General features: G+C 33.7%; 1 protein-coding gene across 1 annotated transcript; it reads right to left on the bottom strand.

Moving 5' to 3' along the window:
* Positions 1 to 2,881: 2,881 nt before the first annotated feature.
* Positions 2,882 to 5,279, bottom strand: LOC111895237 (uncharacterized). The gene is made up of 3 exons (XM_023891330.3): positions 5,042 to 5,279; positions 4,132 to 4,284; positions 2,882 to 4,025 (listed from the first exon to the last, which is right to left on the bottom strand). The coding sequence occupies exons 2-3, from the start codon at positions 4,264 to 4,266 to the stop codon at positions 3,117 to 3,119; spliced, it is 1,044 nt and encodes a 347-aa protein (XP_023747098.1). The 5' UTR covers positions 4,267 to 4,284; positions 5,042 to 5,279; the 3' UTR covers positions 2,882 to 3,116.
* Positions 5,280 to 15,298: the final 10,019 nt, after the last annotated feature.

The following is a 15,298-nucleotide window of genomic DNA, read 5'->3' as shown; positions in this document are numbered from 1 at the left end:
GGTACAAAACATTTCTACGGTAAGAGGATCACGACATTTTTATAATTCAGAAAATACCAAATTTTCTGGGGAAATACTGTTGTTTAATTACCACTTACTTACAGTAGAAAGAATACAGAGAAATCTAAAACTACATTCCTATATGTTACTACTATGAAATTCACACATGCATCTATACTCGATTTTCACATCATTTTTCAAACATCTTACAGAAAATATCGAATTTTTTGGGTTTACAAAAGATACAATGACTTTATTCAAACATACTTATGAACTCACCAACATTATATATGTTGACCTTTTTCAAAATAGTTTGAATTCTCAGAAAATCGTTAAGCAAGAGGATGTTGAAGTGTGTTTGGATTTATGTTGTGTAACATCACTCATCGTACTATTAATACTTTGGATTTATGTAACCTATGACAATGTACTTGATGTGAACAATACCAGCTGTAATATGTAATGTGTGGTGATGAATGTGTTATGTTTCATTTATATTCATTGTGATGCTATTTCAATTGATAGTCACAGGAGCCCTCGGACGTTTCCGCCGTCTAGTTCGGGGGGTGTGACATATTCTTGCATAATCACATAAGAATGATTATGTCAGAATTGTATTTCTAACATAATCACATAAGAAAGATTATGGTAAAATCACATAAGAATTATTATGTCAGGGTTCTATTGCAACTGGCTTAATGTTTTATCATGATTTTGTTTCTTGTGTGTTTCAGAAGTTTCAAGTTTTACTTAGGGATCACTTACCATCCTTGAGTTTATCTCCTTATGCAGCTCCTACAATAAAGTCATTCTCATGCAATGCAATTCTGATAGAATGTCAATCTCACAGAAAGTTAGCGTATTTTGAAGTGGCTTAAAGGTCAAATATACACATGACATCTAGAAACGAAACCAGAAGGTGAATAGGGATTCGTTCAAGAATGACGATAGTTTTTTGCAAGAGATTTCAAAAATGATTGTAATTTATGTTCAGAGTTTTATTCTTTAAGAAAGAATTAATTACTAATTCTAAATATCAAAATTTATTTCCTATATAAAAATATATATATTCATTAAAAATTATTGGTCTGGATAATATATACTTATAGTCTTCTGTCGGAATATAATGTTTTTTTTCAAGATAATCATAAACACATTTTGTTAAAATGTCTAAATTAATAGAATTAGTATCCAGAAAAATCAGATTTATATAGTTAAAGAGAATTAATTATTCCATAAAATCTTCAAAAATTTCATTTTTATGCTAATTGACTAAAATCCTCTTACAATGAAAGTAGATGATATTTTTCAATTATATTTAATTCAAAAATATTTATTAATCACTTTCTTAAAATAACTAAACTGATTGGTCCACATTCATTCCTACATCCACAAAATAATTTGTTAGAACACAATAACATAAGCCTATATATATATATATATATATATATATATATATATATATATATATATATATATATATATATATATATATATATATATATATAGCTTCCGTTGATATTCCAAAAAAATAAAGATTTGAGATTCAACTTCAGTCATATATTTCTCATTTGCCCTCTAGCGGTCCAACATATTTGCGCGTCGTGAGAGTTATAATTATAACTGATTATGAAACATTTTCTGTTTCTTTTCCCCCCTGCCACCTTCCCCACCACCACCGTTACTACCTCTTCCACCAACTGATCCCACCATCGCCACCTCCGTCACCTCTACTTCGACAAATTTTTTTTGTATGACTGCTGATGAGAACAATCAGCAGTTATACGGACGGCTGATGAGCACAATCAGTAGTCATATGGACTGCTGATTGCTCATCAGCAGTCTATATGGTTGCTGATTGTGCACATTCATAGTTAATAGGACTATTGATTGTGCTCATCAGCAGTTCGTACAATTGTTAATTGTGCATACATGCTAATTTCGATATATATATATATATATATATATATATATATATATATATATATATATATATATATATATATATATATATATATATATATATATATATATATCAAATCTTTTTTTTAGCCTACATATGTCTTATATGCACCATTTGGAGAAGATTGGTGTTTTTGATGTCGAAAAATGATGAGTTGATTATGAATTCGCAACTTCACACACTTGTTTTAGTTCTCACACACTTGTTGCAACCATGTTCTTTTTTGCTAACATTCCAAACGGTTCGAATATAATGTTATGGAAGATTTTTCAGAACTTGAAAAGAAGGATAGATTGGGTAATATCTTTGCATTCATGAGATTTATCGAAGTGTAATGCATTGAAATATGAGAGAAAAAAAATCAAACAGGGTGAGAATGAGTGGAAACTTCTCTGAGTCAGTATAGCTCATTTTAGTAGGAGGAATTTGGACCAAATAAGAAGTTTGTACCATTTATAAAGGTTATAGCCTTATAGGTGGTGGTGATTAAATAAACAAATCTACTCTCCATGCCCTTCCTTCCAAATCAAAAATTCAGTTTCATTGAGCATCCTCTGTTATCATCGATTTGCTATTGTTATGAAACTTTATTCATTTATTAGTTTTTAATCTTCTTGATCAGTATCGGGTTAGTATTCAATACTGATTATTGTTTATCGTTTTAATGAATTTGTTGTTCATAATTTTTAATTACAAACATATATTTAGTTTCTAATGGCTGTTCACGACTCTTTTGTTGAAGAAAATAACAACTAAGATCGATACTGTTTTTGAAGCTTACGACAGAGAATCAAGATTATCTCATCTATACTATCATTTTACTTCCATCATATCTCTCTAATTCGTTAATTACTAGATTTCTTAATTTGATTTGTACTTTTACTAAAATCAAACGCAACCTCAGTCCACAAGATCACACACATAACATCTTATATTAGATTACAAAACGCACATCATAAAACATTTAGACAACTAAACATAACCCACAGCCACTGCCACGTCATCATAGCCAAAACAGGCCGAGTCAGTCTTTTACACATATTCGGCAACACTTATAAAAATAACAATTCCAGTATATATCTTTTATTCTTTCAAACTCATGCCCACAAAAAGGCAAACATAACATAACATATCATAACATAACACAACCACACTACGCCGAAGGCCCAGCAACCCGCATGGGCCCCGTTTTCCACTCAACCGCTTCACCACAATGCCCGCCCGTAACCCCCGCCCGACCCACATCAACCCTTGCCCGATCAAACCCACCACCAATTTCGGTTTCCATTTCGGTCAGAGCAGGAGGAGTTCGGGCAGCGACAGCTTTCAAGCGATAACGTTCTGCCCGAGACCCGATAACCTGCCCGAGAACCGAGGCAGCGATTGTAAACGCCATGGCGGATTTTGGCATCAAAACCGACTTTCTAAGCATGGCTATAAAAGGAACAGCTGCATGAACAGCTGCAAACCAAGAAGGTGAGAATTTCTTTGTGTGTTCTCTCCATATACCTAAAGGGACATTAGCTGCCATTCCCATAACCCCGATTACAAGCACTTTCGCGGGCAGGGGTTGCGGTCTGAGGTTTTTTGCAAACGCGGTACGCGCTAGGGCAGCCCGGGCAGCCACAATTGCGGGCGGGCAGGTGTATTTGATCCCGGACGGTGGTTTCAATGCTTTGGCTACAAGTGGGATGACATGGCTTACTGCTCTGTATGATTTAGCAATTGGACAATTCCCACTTTTTAGCCATTCTTCTCCTGTTGCTTCATGTTTCGAGTCTCCATTCTGAGAAGAGTCTTTCTTATGCTTTTTTTGTTGATTCTTAAACATTTCGTTAAATGCATCAAAGCCAAATGACCCTCCAAAACTCGAAAGACTAATTGTAGCTGCCTTAGCTGCTAAAGGATTAAACTGGTGAGACATTGAATCCACTTTCAACTTTTGGGGAAACTGTAATGATCCTTCAGAAAGTGGGACAACACCATTTTGTCCATGGAAAAGCCTAAAAGCCATATCAAAATTGGGCCCATCCTCGAATATAGGACCTTTTGTTCCTCGGGCCTGATAAAAAGATGAGATTAGTCTGAGGAAAGATAGGGAATGATGTTTTTTTTTTTTTAATTTGGTGTGAAATTGTTTGGATTGATATTGAAATGAGAAAACTTACAGGTGATGGGAAAGCCATGGATGGTGAAAAGGAGAAGTTAGTTGGTTCGTTAATGTTGCGCAAAAATGGGCACCGAATGATGTCATTCTGTGAAGGTGAAGATTCGTCAGCCATGTTTCTACAGAAAAAATTCATTTCTTGACAGATGATACCCTGAAAATATAGGAAAACATAAATATTTAAGCATCAGAAAGCCATTGAATCAAACTAATACTCCATTTCATCAAAACTGCAAGTTTTATTCAATCTAGAGCTCAATCTTAGTGCTGTCAAGTTATCATTTCACATAAATAATGAACAAAAGGAACAAACAGAAAGTGTAATTCCACCATATATCTTATGATCTGATAAAGGAAAAAGTCATGAGTTTTAGCATCAAAAACTATGTAATCAACCTAGGCCTCAATTTCATCACCATCAACAATTCTGTCAAAAAGGTAAAGTCAACGCTATCAAGTTACCGATTCAGATAAAAAGGCACAAAAGAACACAAAAAAGTGTAACTCTTTCATATATCTGATATAACAGAAAGAGGAAAGAACGCATGATTCGTGAAAAGGTGAAAAATCTGGAATTATACTAATTCAAGGATCTAGGTCATGAACTTTAGCATCAAACCCCCATCAAATCAAACTAAGTCATCGATCCACATAAAATGCACACGAAAACGAACGGAATTGCATAGTTCCGTCATATATCTTACATAAACAGAAACTTAAGAAACTAAATCAAAAGCACTTGGAAGAGTAAACACTCAGAATTTTCACTACGCCAAAGGATCGAAATCAGACACGAAATACCATCTGATTAACCTAGTTCTCAATTTCGCAAAATCCTATCAACAATTCCATCTAAAACTAAAAGTCAGCCAATCAAGTAATCGATAACATGAACAAAAACCTAATCATACCTTCGCAGATGCCGATGCGGAAGAATCGAAAGCAGATAAATGAATCCAAACCCCGATGAGTTTGAGATCTTATTAGATAACAAAACAGGTGAACAAATCAACGAGAAAGGGTATGGAGGAGTAGGTGGGACAAACGCACAACGAAAACAGAAGAAGGGTAATATGCCTTCCACACTCCTAAAGGAAGAATCTGAAACTTACGGAACGACGTCGTGTCTTGCACACGCCAAAATTGACAATTATGACTTTTTCCGATCAAATTGGTCAGGATTTGGTGGCTGCCACAATTAATTCTATGGAATAACGTGGAGCGGCAAAAATCTTACTCTACCGTCCAGAAAAAAAAAAAAGAAATTATTTGATTTATTTTATTAAATTAAAAGATTATTTGATTTTTTTTTTAACAACCATGTTAGTATTTGTGTGTGATCAAACCTAAGACCTCTAATTAGAAACTCCTAATTAGACAAATTAAATATATAAATATATAATTTTAGAAAAATTAATTATTCATTTATATTTTGTTTTCTTCGTCTTCCTAATCATATAAATAATAATATTTGGAACCATTAATTTTCTCTTTCAATCTTTTTTTAATGTTGACATTTAATTTGATATAACGAGTATAAAGATTGGTAGAAGTAAAAACTAAAAAAATATTTGATATCTTGTTTATCGTTGAATCACAAATATACAAGACAAAAATGTATATATGGTTCTTGTTGAATCACAAACATACAAGACAAAAATGTATATATGGTTCTTGTGGTTTGTATTTCTTTTACTAAGGTCCAAGATAATTTTAAGGTTTGAAAGAATGTTATTAAGTTTGTCACGCTGTCATTTCCACTTTTTTTATATCCACCTTATTGCAACGTTATTTTTACCATCTATGAACGGATGCAAAAATATTTTATAACAAACTGAGTTTTGAAATAACCCAACAATCTAAAACAATCATAAAAAATACAAATATACATTTTCTCCACTAGTACAAAACTAGCATTTTGTCACGCAAAAAACCTATCACTATACACATTTTATGATGGGTTTTTTTTTATTCATTGTGAAAAAAAGGTTGTATCTTTAAATGTAGGTTATAGTGACATTTAATTGTGGTGACTATAACCCATAAAAACCGTTACTATAGGTAAAAATCTTCATTATAGGATACCAATTTTTATAGTTTTTTCAATCATTTTCTGATAACCGTCACCATAAACTATTTTCCCTCACAAAGTTTTCTTTTTATTTTCATGATTATTGCTGACTTTTAGTGACACGTAATATATTAAAACATGATCATAAACTAATATTAGTCACATGTTTTTTCATTTGTCATGACTATTATCGACTTTTAGTGACAAATAATATATTAACCTGTGACCATAAACTACATTTAGTAACACATTTTTTCGTTTTTCATAGTTATAATTGACTTTTAGTGACACATAATAGATTAAATTATGACTGTTGTTGACATTTAATCACACTTTTTCGTTTGATATGACTATTGTTAATCAACTTAAAATCATTTATACGTCAAATATTGACCAATTAACATCATGTATGTTATTATAATAAACAACTTAAATTAATAAATAAAATACAATAGTATGTTGACAACAACAATTTGATAAATCCTTACACAGATTCTTCATCTCTAACTTTCAACTCATAACTACCAATGCAACATTACCAATGTACTCACATTCATATACATCATCCCCATTATTCCCTCTAATAAACGTATCTGCATGAACAAGAAAAAAAAACACAAACCATCACTTCATATAGGCAACTTACTTTTTCTTTTGCACCTAATATAGGGATCATACTTTATCTTTTAAACATCATTACTTCATATAGGAAAGAAATCATCTCTTTTAACGAATAGAGACAACATACATTATCTTTTACATAAAAGAGGATACATTTGTCCCACATAAGAGCCTCCAGCCATAACATGTTCCTTTGTTGTTTGCAGCAACTACCAAGCTTCCATCCCACATCACTATCAACGATTTCATTGTTGTATCAACCATTGGCACATGAGTTTAGTTCATCCCATATAAATACATGAACAGTAAATTTGTTATAATTTTCCAATGAACAAGATTCACATGCATCATGCAATTCGAATTGTATGACTCCAAGTTTATGTCCAACTAAAAATTGGTGATGAGATTTCTTTTCACTTGGTCAATTATGACAGTACCACAAACATGTTCTTGAAGAATCAATATCCACTATTAATATTGCTATTATAAAAGACCCAACCAACATTTTTTATTAATGATATTGCAAGGAAATATAAGATAAAGCACTTGAACAAACCAAAACTTCATTTTATTGCTTAAAAGAAAATTTGGAATGTACCCTTACAATGCATAACATGAAAAACTATATTTCCAAACATATCCAAAGAGTAATAGCAATCTATTAAAACTATCCTAACTCCTTAATAGTAGCTCCAAACTTTGATCGTCAAACCATGTGACAAATATCCATCTCCCATGATCAAATTTATCTTACTTTGCTCAAACTTCCTTCTTTCTTTTAGATCCTACAATACCATCAAAATGTGATTATCACATTACACATCAAGATTTTAAGAATAATAATTTATGGAGTTAGATAATGGATGTACCTGAAGTAGAGTCACATGAATTGACTTCCTAATCTTTAAGATCCTCCAGGTATTTTAGGCAGCTTTGCAACTAATGTCCCTACAATTGGTAGTAGAAACAAATACACTATTTAGGTTTAGCACATGGAATGATCCCAAAATTGAACTTTCTCTTTACCATACGATCAAATGGTTTAATCTTGGATGGCCTATTTCCATAGGGAAGAGAAATCTTTTCTGGATCACCAATGCTACCATTGTTAACATCCAAGGAACTCTTGGAATTAGACCCTTTAAGCAACTCTGCTTCAGATGTGCTCTTAAACATTTATGCTTCAGTAACTATCAACATCTCGGTCAAATCAATTAGGGTCATGTCAAGATTCCTCATATGAAAGATCTTAATGAACAGACCATATGGCTCAAGAAGAGAAATAATAATGGCTTGCTCCTTTAGGAATATGACATCCATGATTTCCAATTTGTCAATGTACGACTTTAATTTTACACCATGCGCACACATAAAATTTTCATCTCCATGTTTAAATTCCAATAGGGCTTGAGTAATTTCATATATTTCAACTCGAAGAAAACGTGATGTTGAGATAGTCACAGGAGGAGGTGGTGGAAGAGTTAAATGAAGATGATGTCCAGTTCCACCATTTCCTAAGGAAGTGAAGATATTTTCACCTTGAATAAAAAGTGGAAGACCATCTCCATCAGGTTGAGGAAAACCATTTCCATAAGAACGAGTAAGACCATCATTGTCGTGATTTGACATCTAAAATTTGGTAGAATAGAGAATTCAAGTTAATTGATTATAACCTTTAATTATTAAAATATGATTTAAATTAAGGCTATGATCCATATTCTCGATTCGAACTTTGAAAGGGATGTCATAATCAAATTCAAATATATTTTAGGTAGGTAGAATCATCTCACCAATTTCAATCACATGAAACTCCTAGATCTTTGAGATTCGTTGAATCTTTATCAATAACATGTTTAATCTCGATTATGCTCTTATTAATTATGAATGGGATGTCGATTATCACAATTAAGATGTGAATAACCATGCAAACCGGCTCAAACACCCTCGATCTATTTATAATCTCTCATTGATGTGTCGGTTAACCACACACGATCCATCAACAATCATAAACACGAATTGTTTCATCATTCACCTTTATAACGACTCATAAGGAAACGGGGTGCATTTTCAATGATTAACATACAATTTCACATTTTTCCTAAAGTAACTAGAGTAGGATTTTTAAAGTGGGTTATAGTACTTTATAGCATCATAATTTTAAGAGGTTATGTCATATCAACCCGTTTGGCTAATGACCCTCCACCACATAAGGGAGCGGCGGGTGAGAATAGACACTCATTCAATGGTCATTTTCTAGTTTGTTTCCTTATACCCCCTTATAGCATGACTTCGTGAATGAGACCTAGTATTGATTGACTGACTTGTCTTATACATATAATATATTAAACTTTTAATCATATATAGTATAAGGTGTATTCTAAATCTTTTCAAAATATGATGTTTAAATATTAATTATCTGAATGATCATTTAATTAATTAATCAATTTAAACATATAATGAATTTATAATTATCTTTTAATTACATTACAATTAAATTAATTATTAAATTCATAAGGGATAATTCATTTTAATTTAACTAATTAAAAATTATCAAATAAGGATATCTCCTAATATTTACGGATTTATTAATTATCACACAAGGATTTCAAAATTCAGAATAAAATAAAATTAATACCAGATAATTACCAAAAATAATAATATAAATCAAATTAGGCAGATAACTGTTGGATTAGTGTCTAAGCCCGTAACTATATTTGGTAAGTACTTAACCCGGTTGTGCATGGTCCTTTTGGGTTGCCTTCACCATAGCAACTTGACAGGATAATTTATGGAGAGAGAGAGAGAGAAGATATTATGGTCTATTAATATATTATAAGAATAATATATTAAAAGATATATAATATTATTTGATTAATATTAGTCATAGATTAATTAGGAATTAATTTGGTGACTAAAAGAGATTAATTAAATAAAGGGACTTAAACTGTCAATTGTTTGATAGTTGTATTTTGGGCTGGGAAACCTAATGGACTAAGGGGTGAACGAAATTATGATAGGAGTCCATCATATTTTCGTCCATGGCCTTATTACAGAAGGTTCCATGGGCTGCTTAATGTTTAAGCTATTCATTAGGGTTTTGACTGAAACCCTAGTTGCTCACAGTATAAATAGACCCCCTAGGTTACAGAAATCGGCCACTACTTCTCCTAGAACCCTAGAGCCGATTTCAAGTGGCTCTTTCTCTCTCAAATACTACCTTCTTGTTCCATGAGGAACTCGACGAGTTGGATGAACTCGACGAGTTCCAATGTGGACTTGACGAGTTTAGCCGTCAGACAGAGGGAATTTCGGGATTTCTTGCTATTTTGCTTAAGGATAATTACCTAAATTGTTTTAGTCTAATAAAATCTGAATTTTATTACTTTTTTGCAAGGTTGCAGAAAACGCTCGACATAGGCTCGGCGGTTGACTGGGGTCAAGGGATTAATTGGCTAGGCGGGGATTAATCGGGGGATTAATCGGAGACCATTAATTATTAAAAAATTATTCAAAAATTAGTAAATCTACCGAATAATAAATATGTAATACACAATTAATTTTTGTTTTTGATTTGTAACTTCACATAAAAACCCACTTGAAAAGAAACCCAAAACATAGAACATAATTGGCCATTATTTGCAACACGACATTATTAATTATGAGACCTTTTCCACAATAATGATATAACAAAATGAAGCAAACCTCTCACAAATTTTTAAAACTTTTGTGAAAATAAAAATTAAATATAACATACATCATTTCTAACTACAATTGTAAGTTTGGATTCTTTGGTGCATGTGGTGATACATTCTTTGCATTTGATATACAGTTGTCCTGTCCCTCTATCTTTCCATGCATCTTTATCTGTTGAATCACTTTGACAAAAACAAATAGATACCAGTCTCTTTATTCATTTTCACAGATGGGCTACTTGGCTACTCAACATCATCTTCTGTTAAATCAAAACATGAATAACAAAATCACATATTGTTTATTACAAAAGATAGAGAAAATAATATTATGTGTCTTATTACCTCAATCTGCATCATTTTGGAAGCATTAGGCTTTATAGAAATTGTGCTTTGTCCACCTGAGAGAAGGAAAATGAAACAACTTAGAAATGTTCAACAATATAAGAGACCACATGACATACTAACTGAAAATAACACCTATCAAATGAAAAAAGAATATTGATTGTTGAAGAGAGGGTGTTCCATGAGGTTGTGAACCCTAAAGTTGCAAACATTGGAACCATCATTTGGCTAGCATCATCGTTCACACATAAAACTTCATTTAGACATTTTATCGAACACCTGGCGGGCAAGAAGAAGAAGTGTCCGATTTGCACTAGTGAGACTTTATAAATTTACCCAAGTATATCCTTGAAGAAGATGGAGTTGCTGCTGGAAGTAAGGGAACTTAATAAACAATCTGCAATTGCAAAAATCGGGCTCAAAGAAGTAGCTTGGAACAGCCTAGTCGGATAGTTTCCAAAAAATCATCCAATCGGATCATTGATCAACAAGGATTGAGTCGAAAGAATTAAGACCAAAGGCGTTGAGTCGTGATTGAATAACTAACCTGCGAGGTTCATGTCGACGCGATTTCCGCCACCTGCTCCAACCACCACCTGCATCCTCGTTAATCCGAGTCACCGAGAAGAACTAACCTTCATAGATTGAAGCAATTGAATCAGGGATAAGAACTATCCTCATTAAAATCAGCTTTACATGGCGTCGGAGATGGAATCAAGGAGAAGAACATTTGTAGATTGAAGCAATTGAATCAGGGAGAAGAACTATCCTTTGTACACTGGAGTCGTGATACCTTCCTTATTCGAGAAGAAGGGTGGGTCGGTGATGGAACTCAAATTCTCCTTTCGAAGAACAAGATGCAAAGTAGGGAAGAACGAGATGTAAAGTGGAGATATGAAACAGTTATAAGTCCATCCCACATCGCTGGTGGGAGCATTCTTTAGAGGCAGACTTATGCTATAAAAAAGTTTGTATCTCTTAGAAAACCAATCCAACCTATGTTAGCAAGCTGGCTCCTTTGAGCTAGCGCGTTTCTTAAATTTTAGATGGTCCGATTTGGACTAAATTGGACCGATTTTGATCGATATTGACCAAGGCCGATTAATTAACCCTCTAACACCTATTCGTAGGCGTTTGGTGGCCGCCAAGCGCCTAGGCGCCGATTAATCGGCCGCCTAGACCGATTTTTACAACACTGTTTTTTTGTCAATATTCTTAACAAAACAAAAGATAATTGCCAATTATTTGAATGATAAATTCCTTATTTGATAATATTTGATTATTTGAATTTATTTGGTGATTTACCTTAATCTTGATTAGGTCAAATCTAGATAATCATTAAATTAATTATTTGATTTAAAATTCTCACACCCCCAAACCAAGGATGGTGGAAACGTCCGAGGGTGGAGGACTTCATGTACAGTATCACAACAACGTATATAATAGTGCTCAAAGTAAATACAACCATCATAAATATAATTGAAAAAGATACACCAAAGTATATGTTTACATGTTTCAAAATCAATTACATTATGATGACAAAAATAAATTGTTGACGGTTTAACATCCCATCCTCAAAGCGCTGAAGTTTTTCTGTTTCACTGATTTCCTGAGAATAAAAGTAGTTTTGAAAAAGTGCCAACAATTAAGTTGGTGAGTTCATAAGAGTTTTGTTTGAAGTAGAAACCATTTTCCTTATAAAATCGATAGAGTTTGATTTCAAGAAAATCCAATATTTTCTTAGTTAAGTATGAACAGAATATTTCTTATATGATGCGTTAATGAACCCTAGAATGACCCATAGATTTCCCCTATAATTGTCCAGCGTATATAAGTTATATAAGATTTAAGTTAGATAAAACGTTGAATATAGTGGGTCTGCCCTAGGTCCACAACCCAACGAGGAACAGGAGATGAGGCGGGCCCCACCAATTCTAAGTCAATCGAGACCAAATTCTTATACGACTCTAGCATATACGCTCAACGATTATAGTTGAAGTCTAACAATTCTAGATGAAATATAATAACTATTTTGTGAGAACCCGGTACTTTGGAATGTACCCCACTTATATGAAAACCCGGTACTTTGGAATCTACCCCGTTTATAAGAAAACCCGATACTTTGGAATGTACCCCATTTATATGAAAACCCGGTACTTTGGAATGTACCCCATTTCGTGTGAAAACCTTTTGTAATGTAAATGATCATAAACTATACCTATTATAGTTTATCAAAATGTTTGAAATGTATATGAAACCTAACTATACTTATTATAGTTTAGTATGTTTATTTGTGGTGTATAAGAACCCTTTCTATGTAAGTCAAATGTATAGTACAATATAGCTATGTTTATCTTGCTTTGTTTTGTACTAATGGTTATGATGGAGGATTCTTATAAATTCAGTAACTAATTTCCTATTATATAAATATATCATTACAAGAAATACATGTAATATATGAAGTCATCAAAGATTTAACACTTTGCTCAACATGTTACAAAGTGTTTTGAAAGTTATAAGCTGTTAACCAAATTTAACCTTTCTGCACTGTTTTAGAAAAATCATAGAAAAATCATACGAAGTCGAAAACTAGATCCGTAAATTCTGAGAGTTCCTAAAATGTGTCTAGTTTACTCATGATTTTTGGAAGCCTTTTAACTTGTATTAAAATTCTCATATTCACAGACTGGTCCGGACTTGTGTTTGAAAAGACAGGTTGTTTTGTAAAAATCACCATAAATTGTAGAAAAATCGTGTGGAGATGTGCAAGTAGTCATTTTAAAGCTAAGAAGTGGAAATACTTGCACCTAAAACAGTTTTGAAAACTAAAATGTTTAAGTTGTCCAAAACAGTCCATGAATGGAGTTGAACTTTTCTGATGAAGGTTGTTAGAAAAGTTTAGTTATGTTCTTGGTATTTTAACTTGTATCCCCCCCCCCTAAAAACTTGAGAAAACATGAAAATGTAGGGGTATGAACTCACCTTGAGTGATTTTAGAAGATGGATGATGGAGAGAAGAAGTGTTCAACTCAAGAACCCTTGAAGAATCACTTGACGGTTCGAAGATCTAACAAGAATGTGATGATGTTTGTGTAAGAAATCAATGATTTGAGTAGAATGAGGTGTAATAATCACAAGGAGGATGAATTATACTTACCAAGAGAAGAATAAAGCTTGAAAATCAACCTTAGAGTCTTGAAATAGAGAGAAAAAGTTTGAGAGAAAAGTTGTGTTTGATTTTTGGTGAAATGAGAGCAAGTGAAAGAAATGAGGAGAGAGGTTGAGTGTCCATCTCTCAAAAACGTGGGGATGGCTTGTGAGTGAGGTAAAAAGGACAAGGAAGTGACAAGGTATGGTGGGGAGGAGTGTGGGTTAGTCATGGAGTAGGTATGGTGGTTGTTTGTGTCATAAAATAAAGGAAAGTCAACACTCCACCTCTTGTACTTCACCCACTCTTTTGGATAAGGTTTTATACTTAAAAACGTGATAATTTAATAATTATGGGTCCTTATATGTTAAAATAAAGTTTTGGGTGAAAATCCCGCATTAAAACAATTAAAAACGAAGCTAAAATGAAGTCGTAGTCGAAAACCGGGAAGAAAAGAACTTCCAGCGAGGCTTCTCGGAAAGGGGCCGGAGGTTCGGTCCTCCTGAGGCTGGGTGCGAGGCGAAGCGAAACGGTACAGCGAGAAGAGTAGGCTCGGTCTGAAGCAGTCAGAAGCGAACTAGACCGAAGGCATCCTGGAGCGAAATGGACCGAGGCTTCGGGTTCGGGTCTTGTGCGAGGTTCGGGCCCGAGAGGACCCTTCGGGTTCGATTCAGTAGCCTTCAGGTTCGGCTCAGAAGGGTTCGGTCCCTAAGAGGACTTTCGGCCCTAAGAGGGGTTTTGGGTCCTTAAGAGGGGTTTCGGGTCCTTAAGCCCTTTTTGTCCGTTTTTGCCCCATTTTTGACTCGTTTAAGGGTCAAAATGACCCGAATGACTTCAAAAAGTTACGAAAACTTTTGAGAGAGATTTGGGAGAGATTTCACATTCTTGGAGAGATTTCTCATTCTTGGAGAGATTTGGGAGAGATTTGACATTCTTGGAGAGATTTCTCATACAAAGAGATATTTGGGAGAGATTTCACATTCTTGGAGAGATTTGACATTCTTTGAGAGATTTCACATACAAAGAGATATTTGGGAGGGATTTCACATTCTTGGAGAGATTTGGGAGAGATTTCTAAATAGGGAGAGATAGAGTGAAAACGATTGAGAGAGGTTTCATTTGTGACCTTTTTGAGTGTCCGGCTTCGCAATGCAAGGCCCGTAAACCCTGTTAAGCCTTGTTTAAGGATCTTACACACTCCCGGTGAGTATGCAACATTGTTTTATCGGTTTGGCTCGTCACTTACCATAATTTTAGGTTAAGGAGATCTAGATGTACGTACTTTTCGATTTAT

The sequence above is a fragment of the Lactuca sativa genome, chromosome 9 (assembly GCF_002870075.4).
Source record: "Lactuca sativa cultivar Salinas chromosome 9, Lsat_Salinas_v11, whole genome shotgun sequence".
NCBI classification, from domain to species: Eukaryota; Viridiplantae; Streptophyta; class Magnoliopsida; order Asterales; family Asteraceae; genus Lactuca; species Lactuca sativa.
This window is presented reverse-complemented; position numbering and strand designations above follow the sequence as displayed.

Bases quoted from the DNA above. Each gene is read 5' to 3' on its own strand.
- LOC111895237 (XM_023891330.3), bottom strand. From the start codon at position 4,266: ATGAATTTTTTCTGTAGAAACATGGCTGACGAATCTTCACCTTCACAG. The intron at 4,026-4,131 runs GTAAGTTTTCTC...TCTTTTTATCAG, and splicing joins CCATGGCTTTCCCATCACCT to GCCCGAGGAACAAAAGGTCC.